Genomic DNA, 19,638 nt, shown 5'->3' with positions numbered 1-19,638 from the left:
GATAAGGTTCCCCATGGTAGGCTACTGCAAAAAATATGTAGGTATGGCATTGAGGGGCAGTTGGAGGTTTGGATTAGGAATTGGCTGGCTGGAAGAAGACAGAGGGTAGTAGTTGATGGTAAAGGTTCATCTTGGAGTGCAGTTACCACCGGTGTTCAGCAAGGATCTGTTTTGGGACCATTGCTGTTTGTCATTTTTACAAATGACCTGGAGGAGGGGCTAGAAGGTTGGGTGAGCAAGTTTGTGGATGATACGAAAGTCAGTGGAGTTGTTGAGAGTGAGGAAGGATGTGGCAGGTTACAGAGCTGGGCTGAAAGGTGGCAACTGGAGTTCAATGTCGCTAAGTGTGAAGAGATTCACTTTGGTAAGAGTAACAAGAAGATGGAGTACTGGGCTAATGGTCGGATACTTGGTCGTGTGGATGAGCAGAGGGATCTTGGTGTCCATGTACACAGATCTCTGAAAGTTGCCACCCAGGTAAATAGTGCTGTGAAGAAGGCATATGGTGTACTGGCTTTTATTGGTAGAGGAATTGAGTTCCGGAGTCCTGAGGTCGTGTTGCAGTTGTATAAGACTCTGGTGCGGCCGCATCTGGAGTATTGTGCGCAGTTTTGGTCGCCATACTATAGGAAGGATGTGGAGGCACTGGAACGGGTGCAGAGGAGGTTTACCAGGATGTTGCCTGGTATGGTAGGAAGTTCGTATGAGAAAAGGCTGAGGCACTTGGGGCTGTTTTCATTGGAGAAAAGAAGGTTTAGGGGTGACTTGATAGAGGTGTACAAGATGATTAGGGGTTTAGATAGGGTTGACCATGAGAACCTTTTTTCCACGTATAGAGTCAGCTATTACGAGGGGGCATAGCTTTAAATTAAGGGGTGGTAGGTATAGGACTGATGTTAGGGGTAGATTCTTTACTCAGCGAGTCGTGAGTTCATGCCAGTAACAGTGGTGGACTCTCCCTCTTTATGGGCATTTAAATGGGCATTGGATAGGCATATGGAGGAAAGTGGGCTAGTGTAGGTTAGGTGGGCTTGGATCGGCGCAACATCGAGGGCCGAAGGGCCTGTACTGCGCTGTATTTTTTCTATCTATGTTCTATTCCTTCGCTAAAGGACATTAGTGAGCCAGATGGGTTTTTCCCAACAATTGACAATGGATTCACAATCATAATTAGAACCTTACTCAGATTTTACTGAATTCAAATTACACCATCTGCCATGGCAGGATTTGAATCTTGGTTCCCAGAACATTACTGGGTCTCTGGATTAACAGTTGAAAATGTGTTGCTGGTTAAAGCACAGCAGGTCAGGCAGCATCCAAGGAATAGGAAATTCGATGTTTCGGGCATAAGCCCTTCATCAGGAATGAGGAGAGGGTGCCAGGCAGGCTAAGATAAAAGGTAGGGAGGAGGGACTTGGGGGAGGGGCGATGGAGATGTGATAGGTGGAAGGAGGTCAAGGTGAGGGTGATAGGCCAGAGTGGGGTGGGGGCGGAGAGGTTAGGAAGAAGATTGCAGGTTAGGAGGGTGGTGCTGAGTTGAGGGAACCGACTGAGACAAGGTGGGGGGAGGGGAAATGAGGAAACTGGAGAAATCTGAGTTCATCCCTTGTGGTTGGAGGGTTCCCAGGCGGAAGATGAGGTGCTCTTCCTCCAACCGTCGTGTTGTTATGTTTTGCCGGTGGAGGAGTCCAAGGACCTGCGTGTCCTCGGTGGAGTGGGAGGGAGAGTTAAAGTGTTGAGCCACGGGGTGGTTGGGTTGGTTGGTCCGGGCGTCCCTGAGGTGTTCTCTGAAGCGTTCCGCAAGTAAGCGGCCCGTCTCCCCAATGTAGAGGAGGCCACATCGGGTGCAGCGGATGCAATAGATGATGTGTGTGGAGGTACAGGTGAACTTGTGGTGGATATGGAAGGATCCCTTGGGGCCTTGGAGGGAAGTGAGGGATGAGGTGTGGGCGCAAGTTTTACATTTCCTGCGGTTGCAGGGGAAGGTGCCGGGAGTGGAGGTTGGGTTGGTGGGGGGTGTGGACCTGACGAGGGAGTCACGAAGGGAGTGGTCTTTGCGGAACGCTGATAGGGGAGGGGAGGGAAATATATCCCTGGTGGTGGGGTCCGTTTGGAGGTGGCGGAAATGACGGCGGATGATACGTTGATTAACAGTCCAGCAATAATACCACAAGGCCATTACTGCCCCTTCCAGGCTGTCCCCACTGCGTGCCATCTGCACCAATCATTCAGCTCTTAGTTTCACTCAACCTGGATGCGCAGACAAAGCAGGAAATCTGATTCCATGCTGTGGACAGGGGGTCACCACTTGCACCAAACCAGCTGCCAACGAAAGGGCTTTGGGAACTGAGGTAAAGGGATGGAGGTTTCCACTACCGGTGCTATCTTTGTCTCACCAGCAGCAGCCAGTTACTGAACTGAAAGTAAATGGTCCTGTGGCTGCAATCACTGACCCTGCATCTCTACTTCCTTTCCCCTTCCCCTGGCCATGCACTGTCTCTGAAAGTGGACCCGGACACTGTTGGTCACATGTTTCAGGCCCCTCCGCCAGTCCCCCCAACATCTACCCTCACTTCCTGGGGCTGTCAGCCTACTCCCCCATCACGCCTTCCAGAGCTAACCTGGTCCTAGTGTTACTCCCGTGTCGCCTAGTGTTCATTGATGGTGTTGGTGACTGAGGGTAAGTCAGTTAGGTGAGTGGCTCCGTGAGGTTGAGTGAGTAAATGATTGAGGGTGTTGGCTGAGTGAGTGAGCGTGACAGGCTATGAGAATGAGTGGGTAAGTTTGAACCAGGCACCCTGTCTCAAGTCCACAAGTTACCTGCAAAATCACAACAAAATCAAGTTTATCTGGTACGTCATGACTGGGTCAAAGCTGAGATCTGCTGGTATATTGGTGCACAAAGTTACCTATAGTTAGATATGCCAATTCTTCTGGTATCACAGCAGAGAGCAATTACTCTGGTTAGAGGGAAAATCAACCTAGTTGCAGTTTTCTAACAGTTTTAATTGATCTTCCCTGCCAGGAGGCTCGTTAAATAGATCTCAAGTGTCAGACAGCAGGCATCTAGAGATTGTTCTAGTACATACCCTTGCCTCTCTGGGCTGCTGTGAGTGATTCTGATCAAGAAAGGAAATACAATTTTGTCTTGGGACCTTCTATCAGAGCCAATGTTTGTCTCCTCACCCCCATGGATGACTGTATCTGGGTAGACGTCCATCAGGTATTTGGAGGAAAGAAAGAAAGGAGAGATGAGAGAACGACAGGTTGCTGGAAGGGGGGAATGAGCGAATGAAGGAAGAGAAGGGTGAGGAGGGAAGAGGGAAGGATGAGCTTATATTTCTATTACACCTTTCAAGACATTCCAAAGTACACTTTGGAAATGGATCCTAGTGATACATAACTTTGCCCCTTCCATGTTTGAGGGAAGTCCACACATGGTTGAGTATTTGCAATCTGGGTACATGGGAGTATGTATTGGAAATTGGAGAATGACAGTGATGACATTTCCAGGAACATGTCCAACCAGCATTTGCAACCAGGGAGGGGGTGGTGTCGAAAAGTGAAGTAGGGAGATAGCAGGACAAATCCCATATCCAGTTTGCCTGTCTCACCTATCAAGATTACCCACCACCTTGGTACATGTTGGTTTTGATGGAAATATAAAAGATATCCTCTCATGTAGTCACTCAGCTATTTTTACAGGTCTATGCTAACCATTATTAATATCTGTTTTAGATGTTTCAGGTGGTTACTCTCCGTCTGTACTTAATGCCATGCGAGCTGCAATTGATGTGACCAACATTCTGGGCTTTCAATCTTCCAATTATGAAAGGCTTACACACCAGGAAATATTTAGGCTCGCTACTCTTGGTGGCAGTCAAGGTAGGAAACTGTCACTAAACTTCATCAAACTTTATTTTTAATTTAACAAAATACATAATAATTACAGTGGAATTATTCAGTCACACTAACAGGCTATTCAACCCAATTGGTCTATACTAATATTTGCACTTACTTCCTCCCACCTTACTTGATCACAGCTATTAAGCATATCTTTGGCTTCCCTTTCCTCTTGCATGCTTATCTACTCTTCCCTTCAATGTGCCTGTACTATTCACCTCAACCACTCCTTGTGATAGCAAGTTTAAATTTCTCACCATTTCCTGGGTAAAGAATCTTCTCCTGAATTTGATATGTTGGCATCTATCTTATTGTATACCTTCTGGTCTTGTATACCTCAATAAGTAAGAATGTCCATACGTCTGCCGTTAAAACTCACTACTGTTTTGAAGACCTCTATTGATAATGCCTGAGCCTTCACTTTGTATTTATTTCTTGCGTTTCAAGCTAAGAGGCAAGGAATGCTGAAATATCGAGTGCAAAGTTTGACAGCAGGGTTAATCATTGTATGGCTTTCATTGTGTGATAGTATGCCAATTCATTTACCTTTGATCTCCAGAATTGATTGAATGACCTCCATACGTGTAGGTTTGCATAATAAGTACTCATTGAGCAGAACATTGATGGCATGGTGGCTCAGTGGTTAGCACTGCTGCCTCATAGTGCCAGGGACCCAGGTTTGATTCTACCCTCAGGCGACTGTCTGTGTAGAGTTTGCACATTCTCCCTGTGTCTGTAGGGGTTTCCTCCCACAGTCCAAAGATATGCAGGCGAAGCGGATTGGCTGTGGGAAATTGCCCAAAATGACTAGGAATGTGTAGTTTTGGTGGATTAGCCATGGGAAATGCGGTGTTACAGGGAAAGGGTAGAGAGGGTGAGTCTGGGTGAGATGCTCTTCAGAGAGTCAGTGTGGACTTGTTGGGCCAAATGGCCTGTTTCCACATTGTAGGTATCGTATGATCCATGAGAACAAGCACTGCAAGTAACAACAATTGCACAATAGCCAGGCCTTCCAGACAACCTTGTGTTCGTGAAAATCATTGCCGCATCCTCACATAATATTACTGCTCTTTTTCCACAAAACAAGCAAATTCTCAGTGTCCTATCACGCCTTCTCAGGCTGTTTTTTTCCCTCTCATCCTATGGATAACACTCTTTCACCACCAAATTCAGCAACATTTTGTCAGGAGATCCAGGGACGACACAACCTCAGAATGAAGGACAATCAGATGGAACTGAGATACAGAGAAATTTATTTACTCAGGTGGTAGTGAACCTTAGGAGACCTTTACACCAGATGGATGGTTCAGCTCAGTCATTGAGAATGTTCAAGACAGAGATTGATAGACTTTGAAATATTGAGGATGACAAGGGATATAGGAAGCACATGGGAAAAAAGGCATTGGGATAAATGATCAACCATGACCCAGGTGAATGACAGAGCAGGCTTAACAGACACAAGACTGACTGCCTTTGACATCAAGGCTGCGTTTGACCAACTGTAGCATCAAGGAGTCCTAGCAAAACTGGAATCAATGGGTATCAGGGGGCAAACTCTCCTCTGGTTGTTGTCATATCTGGCACATAGGAAGATGGTTGTGGCTGTTCGAGGTCAGTCATCTCAGATCCAGAACGTCTCTTCAGGAGTTCCTCAGGGTAGTGTCCTAGACCCAACTATCTTCAGCTGTTTCATCAATGACTTTCCCTCCACCATAAGGGCAGATTGCACAATGTTCAGCACCATTCAGGATTCCTCAGATACTGAAGGAAGCAGCAGGGCCTGGACAATATCCTGGCTTGGGCTGTAAAGTAGCAAGTACTATTCCCACTGTGCAAGTGTCAAGCAATGACCATCTCTATTGAGTCAATCTAACCATCATCCCTTTACATTCAATGGTATTACCATCACTGAATCCCCTACTGTCAACCTCCTGGGTAACCATTAACCAAAAACTGACCTGGACTAGCCATGTACATACAGTGAGGTTGTAATACATTTAGATTGTACTACAAAAACAAGTCAGCGGCTATGAATACTGCAGTGAGTAACTCACCTCCTGACTCTCCAAAGCCTGTCTACTATCTAAAAGCACAAGTGAAGAGTGTAATGGAATGGTCCCCACATGCCAGGATGGATGCAGCTCCAACAATATTCAAGAAGCTTGACACCATCCAGGATAAAGCAGCCCGCTTGATTGGCACAACATTCACAATTGCAGTGGTGTGTACTATCTATGAGATGCACTGCAGATAAATGACCAAAGCTGCTTAGATAGCTCCTTTCAAAGCCATGACCACTACCAGCCAGAGGGACAAGGGCAGTACATACTTGAGAATATGATCACCTGCAAGTTCCCCTCCAAGCCTCGCACCATTTTGACTTGGAAATATATTACTGCACCTTCACTGTTGCTGGGTCAAAATTCTGGAATTCCTTCCCTACAAGCATTGTGGGTCTACCTACAGCACATGGACTGCAGCGATTCATGAAGGCAGCTCAGCAACATCTTCTCAAGGGTAATCAGCAATCGCAATAGGTGTTGGCCCTGTCAGTTGCAGCCACATCTCGTGACTGAATAAAAACCTCAAGGAGCCAAACAGCCTGTTCCTACTTTTGTATTCTATGTTCTGAACCTCAGAAATGAAAACCTTTTGGGATTGTGGAGCAGCCAATGTACCCCGTATTTTGAACGTTATGTCATCTCATTATTGAATTATAGAACAGAATGAGGTTATTTAGCAGATTGAGTCTGCGCCAGCCCTCTCAAAGAATAATCCAATTAGTTCCACCCCTATCCTATATTCCTACAATTTTTCTTTCTCAAACTATTTATCCATTTTACTTTTTGGAATTTTTTTTACTGAATCTGCATCCATCACTCATGGATATCCAGTCCCTCTACACCTCCATCTGCCATGACCAGGGCCTCCAAGCCCTCTGTTTCTTCTTTCCCCGACGTCCCCAACAGTACCCTTCCACCGACACTCTCATTCGTTTGGCCGAACTGGTCCTCACCCTTAACAATTTCTCCTTTGAATCCTCCCACTTCCTCCAGACCAAAGAGGTAGCCATGGGCCCTAGCTATTCCTGTCTCTTTGTTGGCTACGTGGAACAGTTGATCTTCCATAATTACACCGGCACCATTGCCCACCTCTTCCTCTGCTACATTGATAACTTCATTGGCGCCACCTCGTGTTCCCACGAGGAGGTTCAGCAATTCATTAACTTCACCAGCACATTACACCCTGACCTTAAATTTACCTGGACCATCTCTGACACTTTCCTCCCCTTCATGGACCTCTCCACCTCCATTAATGACGACCGACTTAACGCTGACATTTTTTACAAACCCACCGACTCCCACAGCTGCCTGGATTACACCTCTTCCCACCCTACCTCCTGTAAAAATGCCATCCCATATTCCCAATTCCTCTGCCTCCGCCACATCTGCTCCCAGGAGGACCAGTTCCACCACAAAACACACCAGATGGCCTCCTTCTTTAGAGACCGCAATTTCCCTTCCCACGTGGTTAAAGGTGACCTCACGCATCTTGTCCACATCCTGCATCTCCGCCCTCAGATTCCACCCCTCCAACCGTAACAACGACAGAACGCCCTGGTGCTCACCTTCCACCCTACCAACCTTCACATAAACCAAATAATCTGCCGACATTTCCGCCCCCTCCAAACGGACCCCACCACCAGGGATATATTTCCCTCCTCACCCCTTCCTGTCTTCTGCAAAGACTGTTCCCTCCGTGACTAACCCTAACCACGCCCCCGTACAACCCACCCTCCCATCCTGGCACCGTCCCCTGCCACCGCAGGAATTGCAAAATCTGCGCCCACACCTCCTCCCTCACCTCCATCCAAGGCCCTAAAGGAGCTTTCCACATCCATCAAAGTTTTACCTGCACATCCACCAATATCATTTATTGTATCCATTGCTCCCAATGCGGTCTCCTCTACATTGGGGAGACTGGACGCCTCCTAGCACAGCGCTTTAGGGAACATCTCCGGGACACCCACACCAATCAACCACACCGCCCTGTGGCCCAACATTTCAACTCCCCCTCCCACTCTGCCAAGGACATGGAGGACCTGGGCTTCCTTCACCGCCGCTCCCTCACCACCAGACGCCTGGAGGAAGAACGCCTCATCTTCTGCCTCGGAACACTTCAACCCCAGGGCATCAATGTGGACTTCAACAGTTTCCTCATTTCCCCTTCCCTCACCTCACCCTAGTTCCAAAATTCCAGCTCAGCACTGTCCCCATGACTTGTCCTACCTGCCTATCCTCTTGTTCACCTATCCACTCCACCCTCCCCCCGTCCTATCACCTTCATCCCCTCCCCCACTCACCTATTGTACTCTATGCTACTTTCTCCCCACCCTCCACTCATTTATTTCTCCACCCTTCAGGCACTGTGACTGTATTCCTGATGAAGGGCTTTTGCCCGAAACGTCGATTTTACTGCTCCTCGGATGCTGCCTGAACTGCTGTGCTTTTCCAGAACCCTCTAATCTAGACCCAGGTTTCTAGCATCTGCAGTCATTGTTTTTACCTAATCCATCACTCATTCCCATTCCTAACCATTCATTGTATAAAAAATGCGATTTTCTCTCCATTTTATCTTTGGTTTCTTTTCCAATCACTTTAAATCTGTGTCCTTTAATTATCAACTCTTGAGCTATTATAAATGGTTTCTCTTTATTGACATTGTCAAAACATTTGATTTTAATCAAAGCTCCTCTTTACTTCTTATACTGTGAGGTGCACAATCCCAATTTGTCCAGACTGTCCATGTAACTGTTAACTCCTTTTGTGAGTCAAGTGAATGCAAGATTAAGAGTGTGAATGAAAAATTGCTTTGTCTTTTGCAGCTTTGGGCCTTGATAACGTGACGGGTAACTTTGAGGTAGGGAAGGACTTTGATGCAATCCTTGTCAACACCAATGTCCCAAATAGTCCATTTGATGTATTCACTGATGACACACAGGAGGTAATTATATGATGCATTAATTTCAAAACACAGATGAGAAAGAATGCTTTCAGTATCCTAATTGTTCTGAAAATTCACTGAGATTCTTCCTTCTAATTTTCAAGGATATTTTCCAGAAGTTCTTGAACTTAGGTGAGTTCAAAATGTTATTGCAATTTTTACATAAATCCTCAGCAACTTCACAAATATTTCAGATATTGATCAAATTTTGGTGTTCTAGTATGCTACACTATGAAGTAATCCCTCTACATAGAGATGATCTTCTAATCTAGAATTTATTTGATTAAGAAGAACTAAACATGAATCTTGCTAAAAAGAGAGACGTTGCTGAAACATTAATTCTTGCACTCATCAGGACAAACACAAGAATGGCAAATTTCAAACCATCACAATAATTTACAGGAGCAAAGGGTGATGATAGGTTGGCAACAGATTTGCCAAGGCCAATGGAGAAAACAAAAAGGGTAGTAAAAGTAAAGACATTGCTTTTGGGTAATTAAAAAAAGGCTTGACCGTGTTCCTTTTGATTGTGGAAAACAACTTTCTACATATGTTGAGCTATGTAAGAATAAGCCATTTAATGATTTGGCAACAGGTCTCAATTTTCTGTAATATTCAAGTTTCATATTACTAAGTGACTATTTATGTACAAGGACCAAACTGATCCTGGGATACCCCATGGGTTGTAGATGTGATACGTTGCTTATTTTAGTTTTTAATTGTCAATGAGAAGCTAATTCTTCTTGAATCGCTAAGGTAATTTTTAAGGGATTACAATGTCCACAATCTTGGACATAGATTTCACACAGAAATAACTGCAGAATTCCAAAGGTCTACATGACCCAGAAGTCTACAATACCAACATGGCCAGGCTTTAGGACACAACATGGAATTTTAGAAGATAGAACATTGAACATAGAACAAAACAGGCCCTTCGGTCCTCGATGTTGCGCCGACCTGTGAACTAATCTGAGCCCATCCCCCTATACTATCCTACCATCATCCATGTGCTTATCTAAGGATTGTTTAAATCTCCTTAATGTGGCCGAGTTAACTACAATAGTAGGCAGGGCATTCCACACCCTTACCACTCTCTGAGTAAAGAACTTACCTCTGACATCTGTCTTAAATCTATCACCCCTTAATTTGTACCTATGGCCCCTTGTACAAGCTGACATCATCATCCTAGGAAAAAGATTTTCACTGTCCACCCTATCTAATCCTCTGATCATCTTGTATGTCTCTATCAAATCCCCTCTTAGCCTTTTTCTTTCCAATGAGAACAGACCCAAGTCTCTCAGCCTTTCCTCATAAGACCTCCTGGTAAATCTCCTCTGCACCTTTACCAATGCTTCCACATCTTTCCTGTACTGGGGCGGCCAGAACTGTACACAATATTCCAAATGTGGCAGCACAAGCGTTTTGTATAGTTATAGCATGACATTATGGGTCTGGAACTCAATCCCTCTACCAATGAAACCTAACACACTGTATGCCTTCTTAACAGCACTATCAACCTGGGTGGCAACTTTCAGGGATCTATGTACATGGACTCCAAGATCCGTCTGCACATCCACACTATCAAGAATCTTTCCACTGACTCAGTATTATGCCTTCCTGTTATTCTTCCCAAAGTGCATCACCTCACATTTATCTGCATTGAACTCCATTTGCCATCTCTCAGCCCAATTCTGCAGTTTATCCAAGTTCCCTTACAACCTGCAACATTCTTCCACACTGTCCACTACTCCATTGACTTTAGTGTCATGTGCAAATTTATTAACCCATCCACCTATGCCTGCATTGAAGTCACTTATAAAATGACAAACAGCAGTGGTCCCAAAACAGATCCTTGTGGCACACCATTAGGAACCGGACTCCAAGCTGAATATTTTCCATCAACCACCACTTGTTGCCTTCTTTCAGAAAGCCAGTTTCTAATCCAAACTGCTAAATCACCTTCAATCCCATGCCTCTGCATTTCCTCCGACTACCATGTGGAACCATATGGACCATGTGGACTTTACTGAAGTCCATGTACATCACATCAACTGCCATATGCTTGGTCACTTTCTCAAAAAAACTCAATGAGGTTTGTGAGACATGACCTGCCCCTGATGAATCCATGTTGACTATCTGCAACAAATTGTTGCTTGCTAGATGATTATAAATCCTATCTCTTATAATCCTTTCCAAAATTTTTCCTATAACAGACATAAGGCTCACTGGTCTATAATTACCTGGGTGATCTCCACTGTCCTTCTTGAACAAGAGCACGTTTGCAATCCTCCAGTCCTCTGTTACTAAACCTGTAGACAATGACGACTCAAAGATCAAAGCCAAAGGCTTCAACACCTCCTCCCTAGCTTCCCAGAGAATCCTCAGATAAATCCCATCCGGCCCAGGGGACTTGTCTACTTTCACTCCTTCTAACACCCCCTTACTAACCTCAATCCTTTCTAGTCTAATATCTCATATCTCATTCTTCTCCTGTACAATATTCTACTTTTCCTGAGTGAAAATCGATAAGAAAGATTTGTTTAGCACCTCTCCGGTTTCCACACACAACTTCCCAATTCTGTCTTTGACTGGCCCTATTCCTATCCAGTCATCCTTTTATTCCTCACATACCTATAGAAAGCTTTAGGTTTATCCTTTATTCTACCTGCTAAAGACTGCTCATGTCCCCTCCTTGCTCTTCTTAACTCTCTCTTTAAGTCCTTTCTAGCTAATCTGTAACTCTCCATTGCCTCATCTGAACCATCGCATCTCATCGTCACATAAGCCTCCTTCTTCCGCTTAACAAGAGATGCAATTTCTGTAGTAAACCACGGTTCCCTTACCTTATCACTTCCGCCCTGCCTGACAGGAACATACATATCAAGGACACACAATATCTGTTCCTTAAACCAGCCCCACATTTCGATTGTCCTCATCCCCTGCATTTTGCTACCCCATTCTCTGCATCCTAAGTCTTGCCTGATCGTATTATAATTGCCCTTGCCCCACCGATAATTCTTGCTAATTTTCTTCTGGTATTTTGAGAAAAGAGCTGCCATTGGAGGTTGAGTAAAATTGGCAATGCACTCGGAATCAGAATAAAGTAGCTCTAAGCTTTTCATTCCAGAGATAGGGAAGAGGTGAGAACATGGAAAAATTTGAAACAAGGATGAAGATGTTAAAATTGAAGCATGGCTGATCCAGGAGGAAGCCCAGATCTTTGAGCTGATTTGTGATATTTGAAAGAGACTTAGTATGATTGAGGGTATGTAGCAGTGGATGGTTTGGATGAATCATGGACTAATCATGATAGATTGAGGCCATTCAGCCCATTACATTCATGTGGACACTAACATTATGGAGAGTGGGAGATGATGGAAATCTAAGTAAACACTATCCTAGTATTTGACAATTGTTATGATGGTATCAGTGAGAATCAGGGGCATCAGTAAGTCAGGAGTTGTATTAAGGAAAGAGCACTTATTTTGAAAGTTCACAATTGCATTTAATTCATTTAACATTTCTGTCCTTTTAGGAGATGACCGGAACATGGTGGAAGTATATGTGGCTGGCAAGAAAGTGGTGCCTTTCCCAAATGCCTAGAACAATAATGCTACCTAAATCTAGGCAGATATACACAGTTACTGCATAATATTTTTAATCACAGCAAACATCAATTATAAAAGGCTTATCGTTGCTGCTTACTATGTTATGATTTTTGTTTCATCAGCTGCTTTTTTTATAATTAGGCTAGGGCTTTATATGGTAAATCCCATCACTTGACATTAGTGTAGAATACTTCGCAGAGATTGATACATCTGCAGTTTGGTTTTTGAGAGTCAGTGAATTCATTTGTGTTGTTATCCATTTACTTGTAAAATCCATCCATGTGTTTCTCAAGGGTTATTTTCCCCTCTTTGCCACTTAATTTGTGTTTCTCTGGATATACCATGCCCATAGGCACCATCCAGTATTACTTCACGAATCCAAGCACTAGGATTTGAGACACATCATTCCTGGACAAATCCATTTCCCAGAACAGACACATATTCCAGTCAAGGTCAACAGAAAGTGAATCAGAGGAGTTTGACTTGCCTCATCCAGTGCAGTTGAGTGACATTGACCTGGGTATCATGAGCGACTTGGGACAGGTGAGGAAAGCACAAACATTCATACAATGATGCAGCATAGAAGGAGCCATTTGGGCTATCAGACTGTGCTGACTCTGTGAAAAAGCTGTCCAATTAGTTCCAGTTTCCTCATCTCTTCCTGATATTTCCCATTCCAGCATTTCTTCAATTTCCCTTCATAAAGTTATTGTTGATTCTGTTTCCACTGCCCTTTCAAGCAGCATATTGCAGGTCATACACAAATCCCTGTGTGAGCAAAATTCTCCTCATCGCCTCTCTAGATATTTTTGTTAGTTTAACTTTATGTCCTCTGGTTATCAAAATCCTTTCAGTGGAAACAATTTCTCCTTATTTTCTCTATTAGCCTTCATGTCTTTGAATACTGCCGTTAAATCTTCACTTGCTCCTCTCTGCATTGGAGAGAGGAATCCAGGATTGTCTAATCTTTCCACGCAACTGAAGTCACTCTTCCCTGGTCCCATGTAGTAAATTTGTATCATTTCCAAGGCTAAGGCCAGATTCAGACACAACACTCCCTCTGAGATCTAACAAACGATTTATATTTAAATACTACCTCTATTTCCATCGTCCACGTTTCTGGAAAATTACAGATGGAATGAAAATGTCAGTGGTTACCTAATGGCTTTTTGTGGGGCAATGAGCTGTATGGCTATATTCCTATGCCACAGAAACTATAAGAACCCAGTACAGAAATGGGAAACTGTGCAAATAAGAATTAACAGTGCCCTGTCCAGAAATAAGCCAAGGTTAGGACAGGTACTAATACTTCCTCATTATAGTATTAGCATCATTGCTATGCTGCAACACATAGTTTAGGGAGTTGGGAAGACACTAGGAAATGTATTAAGCTTTGTTTGGCTACTGGCAATAAATACACCCTCAGATAATCAGCTTTTGAATATAGTTAACACGTAACATATAATGACAAAAGTTGTGTATGTGGATGATTACAAGAAAAGTAATAATATCGTACTTTTTTAAACAATATAAAAACTTGCTCCTTTGCCCAATTCTGATGGAAGGGTTTGGAATCAATGAATAGATGAGTAATTTATACTTACATATGCATGCATGCTAGATACTCCAGATTGTGCCCAATTTGTAGGTTTTTTTTATTCATTCACAGGATGTGGATATTATTGGCTAGGCCAGCATTCATTGCCTATCCCTAATTACCCAGTTGAGAGTCAATAATATTGTTGTGGGTCTGGAGTCACATGTAGGCCAGATCAGGTAAGGAACACTGTTTCCTTTCCTAAACATTAGTGAACCAGATGGGTTTTTCCTAATAATTGACAATGGATTCATGGTCATCATTAGACTTTTAATTCCAGATTTGTATTGAATTCAAATTCCACCATCTGGCATGATGGGATTTGAATCCAGCGCCCCAGTACCTTACCTGAGTCTCCAGATTACTAATTTAGCAATAACAGCATTACCTCCCCTTAAATCTTGTAATAATGGGTATTCTATTTTTTTATTTATTACAGAACTTCAGACGATTTATATACTATCCTGTGTCAAATTAGTATGCAGTATTTCATAACAATTTACAAATATAAATTGCTATCTAAATAAATATCACTATATTTTGCTCTGAAAGATATCTGACTATATAAATAAATTGCAAACTTGTGAACATATTCAGTGATGAATTATTGACTGAGGCCTCAAAACTAAATCTGTTTTCAGTCCAATCATATTTTTGTTGTTGTGATTTTCCATGTGCTTCTCATACAAAGAATAAGAGTTAATTGTGCATCACCAGAACTCAACATTATTTGGCCAGATGATTCTCAAGAAGACTTTAAATAAATGACAGGGCCTGAGAGAGTAGACATTGACAAGGTGTTTTCAGTTGTAAAGGAGTAAAAAACCAGGGGTCGTAAATCTAAGATGGTTGTAGCATGTTGCACTTCACTCAGGGAATCCAGGTTATTGTGGCAACATGCGCTTTTAAACAGATATTATAGTCTAGAGCTGTAGAGATGTTGGAGGCATCCTTTCCATTATAAACTCGAGCAGGAACCTCCCTGTTCTCACTACCTGCGCTTGACACACTTTGCAAAGTTTTGCAGGTTGATACTCAACTTGTTTGACCATGTGATGAACACATCTGGTCAGTGAGACTTGGAGCAGGACTCAAACCCAGAACATTTGACTCAAAGGCTGAAACACTATCCACTATGTCACACAATCTCTGTAAATGTAAGATTATGCTATAAATCCAATTAGGAATTCAAGAAAAATGTCTTTATCTAGAAAATGCTGAGAATGTAGAACGGTTTATCACAGGGAGAGGTTCAGTTGAATAATACAGAAGCATTTAAGGAGAAGCTAGGTGGGTGGCCCGGTAGCACAGCAGTTAGCACTGCTGCTTCACAGCGCCAGACACCCGGGTTCAATTCCCGCCTCAGGCGACTCTCTGTGTAGAGTTTGCATATTCTTCCCGTGTCTGTGTGGGTTTCCTCTGGGTGCTCCGGTTTCCTCCCACAATCCAAAAATGTGCAGGTTAGGTGAATTGGCCTGGCTAAATTGCCCATAATGTTAGGTGAAGGGGAATGGGTCTGGGTGGGTTGCGCTACGGTGGGTTGGTGTGGACTTGTTGGGCCGAAGGGCCTGTTTCCACACTGTAAGTAATCTAATCTAACAACATGAGGGACAATGTAATGGAAATTTGTGTTGATTAGATAAGTTGAAGGAGGGTTTAGACAAGACTTCAAAGGGAGCACTAACACCAGGGTAGATCAAAATGAGTATAAGTATCTGATTGAATGAAATAACCATCCCAAACAGCCAGTTTTCAATGATTTGTGGAATTTACATTTCAAATGTTAAATTGCAATGCCAATCAATTATTTGTATTAATAGAGGGAATGTACATTTCTGCTCTTGTCTCCTCATGACAATTTCCAGCAAACAAAGGTCAAAGTCCTTTTCTGCAAAGGCATGATGGAATCTAACCTTCGTGTTCAAAACATTGTAAACCATATAGCACTTAATAATTGCACTCCATAAACCCTTAATTTCATGTTTCACTTTCAGATTTAGTTCTACAGCTTTAGAAGAAATTAGCTGAACAAGCTGCAATTGTTTCCCTTCTGAGAGTTCTCAAGTTATGTAAAAGAGATCTTCAAACTCAAGTTAGACTATGACATCTTATTCCAAACGCCTGTACCAATCTGTTATTTTTTGATCACCTTGTATCACGATGATCTAAGTGATCACCCTGCTTATTATCTACAAGTCATGATTCTTGAGTGGAATAAAATAACTATTCTCATATACAACAATGATGCAGTTGTGGACCATGAAGTGCAATTCAACATTTATTTAAATGTCCTTGCGCAAATATTCCAATGAGTGCAAGTTTTGTACTTTGTATATCTGATCCATTTTTTCCCTCACTTCTATAAAAGTACTTTCATTTCAGGATGTCCTAATGGCAATAACAATTTCTTACCTACAACAGTCCTCCCCACTGTCAATCTGTATGTGTGGGCCAGCTCCACAGTGAAAAATCCCAAATTGCTTTCAGTCAATGAAATACTTTGGAGGTGTAGTCACTCTTCCAATATGGCAGCCAATTTCTACAGGGTGGTTCCCACAAGTAGCAGTAATGTAAAAGTTGCACCATTTGTTGTTTGAGAGGTAAGTCTTGTACCAGGGAAAACTCCTCTGTTCTTTATTTAATCTTTTGATCTTTAATCCACCAGAGAAGGTGTTAGGTTAACATCTTATCTGTATGATGGCACATCTGACAGTGAAATAGTCCCTCAGTTGTTTACTGGGAGTATTAGCCTGGATTTTCATTGTGCTTAGAAATGAAAATGAAACTTGAATGAAACTTGAACCCACAGCCTTCTGATTCCTAACAAAGCAACCAACTAATTTAGTTATGTTTGAGATTTGCTAATTACTTCACATATGGGAATTATTAATGAACCAGCATCCAGAAAATGTAAGTTACCAGCACATTATAGCACTTAAGAACAACCAGCAACCATGACAGAAACAAGCAATCAAATCTTTCAAGGATAGTAACTTGTATTCATATTGGAACATCAGAACAGAAGAAGTCCATTCAGATTGTTGAGTCTATCCCACTATTCAATGCAATCATGGCTAATTGAACACTTCTTTGCTCAGACCTTTGAGTATAGGAGTTGAGAAGTCATGTTGAGGTTGTACAGGCTGTTGGTGAATACGCTGCTGGAATCCAATGTGCAGTTCCTTGATATAGGAAGGATATTATTAAACTGGAGAGGGTTTAGAAGAGATTTACCAAGATGTTGGCAGGAATGGAAGACGTGAGTTATAAGCTGAGGCTGAATAGGCTCACACTTTTGTCAGTGGAGCATATGAGATTGAAGAGTGATCTTATAGAAGCTTATAAAATCATGAGGGGCATAGATAAAGTGAATAGCAAAGATCTTTTCACTAAGGTCAGGCTCAAAACTGGGGGGCATTTTTAAGGTGAGAGGAGAAAGATTTAAAAAGGACATGAGGGGCAAATCTTTTACAGAGAAAGTGGTTCATGTGTGAATGATCTACCAAAGGAAGTGGTGAATGCAAGTACAGTTAGAATATTTAAAGAGGTCTGGATAAGTACACAAACAGGAAAGGTTTGGAGGGATATGGGCCAAATGCAGGCAGGTGGGTCTAGCTTAGTTTGGGAAATTTGGTCGGCATGGACTAGTTGAACTGAAAAGTCTGTATGACTGTATGATTCTATGACTTTTACCCAAACCATCCCCATTAGTCTGAAATCTATCAATCTTGATCTTAAACATACTCAAAAACTGAGCTTCTACAGCCCTCTTAAGTAGAGAACTCAAAAATGTTCACAACCTGCTGAGTAAAACAATTATTCCTCATCTTAGACTTAAGTGACTTTCCCCTTATTTTTAAATTTTGTCCCTAGTTCTAAAGTCCTCAACCAGGAGAAGCATTTTAGCCACATCTACCCTGACTATCCCTTTAAGTATTTTGTAATTTTCAATGAGATCACCTCCCATTCTTTGAAGTTCTAAGCAATTCAGGCCCAGTTTACCCAATTGCTCTTCATAAGATTGTCTCACTAAGCTTGAAGCAAGTCTGGTGAACATTAGTCATAGTCCATCTACGGCTAAGATATCTTTCCTGAGATAAGGAGACCAAATTTGCATACAGTATTACAATTTGGAGATGCTGGTATACAGTCTAACCAAGTTCCTGTACAACTAAACCAAGACTTCACTAATTCTGCGGTCAAATTCTCTTTTGTTAAAGGAGAAAGTCCCATTATCCTTCTAAATAGCTTGGTCCACCTGCATGTCAGTGAATTATTGATGAGGGCACCCAGATTCCTTTGTACATCTGCACATTCTAACCTCTTACTATATAAGAATCAGTCTGCATACCTGGTTCTTCTACCAAAGTGAAAAATCTCATATTTTCCCAATTTATATTTTATCTGCTATGTTCTTGCCCATTTATTAAGCTTGTCCAAATCCCTCTGAAGCCATTCTACATCTTCCTCACAATACACATTCCCATTTAGCTTAGCATCATCTCCAAATTTGGAAATGTTCACCTCGAAATCATTGATAGATATTGTGAACAATTAGGGCTCAAGTGCAGTACCCCACAGCCTACCAAAGTGAGAAATACCCATGTATACTTATTCTCTGTTTTTTGTCTGGTAGCCAATCATTAATCCAAGCTATTGTATTCCCTCCCAGCCCATGTGCATTAACTTTTATAATGAACCTCCTGTGGAAGCCTTTGTCCACAGCCTTCTGCAAATCTAAGAATATAATCACCTTCATCACTTTGTCAGTAACATCTTCAAAAACTCCGAGATGTCTGTGAAACATGATTTCCCAATTGCAAGTCTGTCCTGACTATGTCCAATCATATCATTATCATCATTTATCCCAATCTTTATAATAGATATTAGCTGTTTCTCTATTCCAATGTTAATAGATCTGTAGTTTCCTCTTTTCTCTCTCACTCCCTTCTTAAATAGTGGAGCAATATTTGCCACCTTCCAATCTCCAGGCTTTATAGAATTTTGGAAGCTAAGTACCAATATATTGATTACCTTTAGAGCCACCGCTTTCATCAACTTTCAGCCCTATTAATTTCTCCAGTACAACTGTCTTACTAATGCTAATTTCCTTCATCTCCTCATTCTCCCTAGTCACATGGATCCTTAGTTCTGGAAGGTTTCTTGTAAGAATAAAACATCAAAATATTTTCGCTTCTCTGCCATTTCTCTATTCCACATTACAAATTATTCTGGCTCTGTCTATAATACATTCATTTTAGCCAAATGCTTCCTTTGTATCTGCCTGTAGTAGCTTTGAGAGTCTGCTTTTATGCTTTTTGCCAGTCATGGTCGGTTCTCCTTTTCCTTATCAATTTCTCGTTTTGCCTTTCCTGTATTCTAAAACCTCGACATTGTCAGAATTACTTCTATTTATGCCAACTTTACACATTTTTTCCATTTAATATTATACATTCCTGAACTTCCTTGGTCAGCCATGGTTTTTTGATCTATTTTGAATTTTTGCGTCTTGAAGGAAGAGGTAGT

At 42.3% G+C, this 19,638-nt stretch overlaps 1 protein-coding gene across 1 annotated transcript in view; it reads left to right on the top strand.

Annotated features, from left to right (window-relative positions):
- Positions 1–12,510, top strand: part of gda (guanine deaminase) — a 56,151-nt gene extending 43,641 nt beyond the window's left edge. Inside the window, exons 11-14 of the mRNA XM_060841761.1 lie at positions 3,739–3,885; positions 8,789–8,907; positions 9,012–9,039; positions 12,443–12,510. Of these exons, the coding sequence (XP_060697744.1) occupies positions 3,739–3,885; positions 8,789–8,907; positions 9,012–9,039; positions 12,443–12,510 (362 nt within the window). The remainder of the gene's footprint in view (positions 1–3,738; positions 3,886–8,788; positions 8,908–9,011; positions 9,040–12,442) is intronic.
- Positions 12,511–19,638: the final 7,128 nt, after the last annotated feature.

The sequence above is a fragment of the Hemiscyllium ocellatum genome, chromosome 2 (genome assembly GCF_020745735.1).
Source record: "Hemiscyllium ocellatum isolate sHemOce1 chromosome 2, sHemOce1.pat.X.cur, whole genome shotgun sequence".
Taxonomy (NCBI): Eukaryota; Metazoa; Chordata; class Chondrichthyes; order Orectolobiformes; family Hemiscylliidae; genus Hemiscyllium; species Hemiscyllium ocellatum.
Note: the sequence above shows the minus strand (reverse complement) of the source record. Positions and strands in the feature narration are given on the sequence as shown.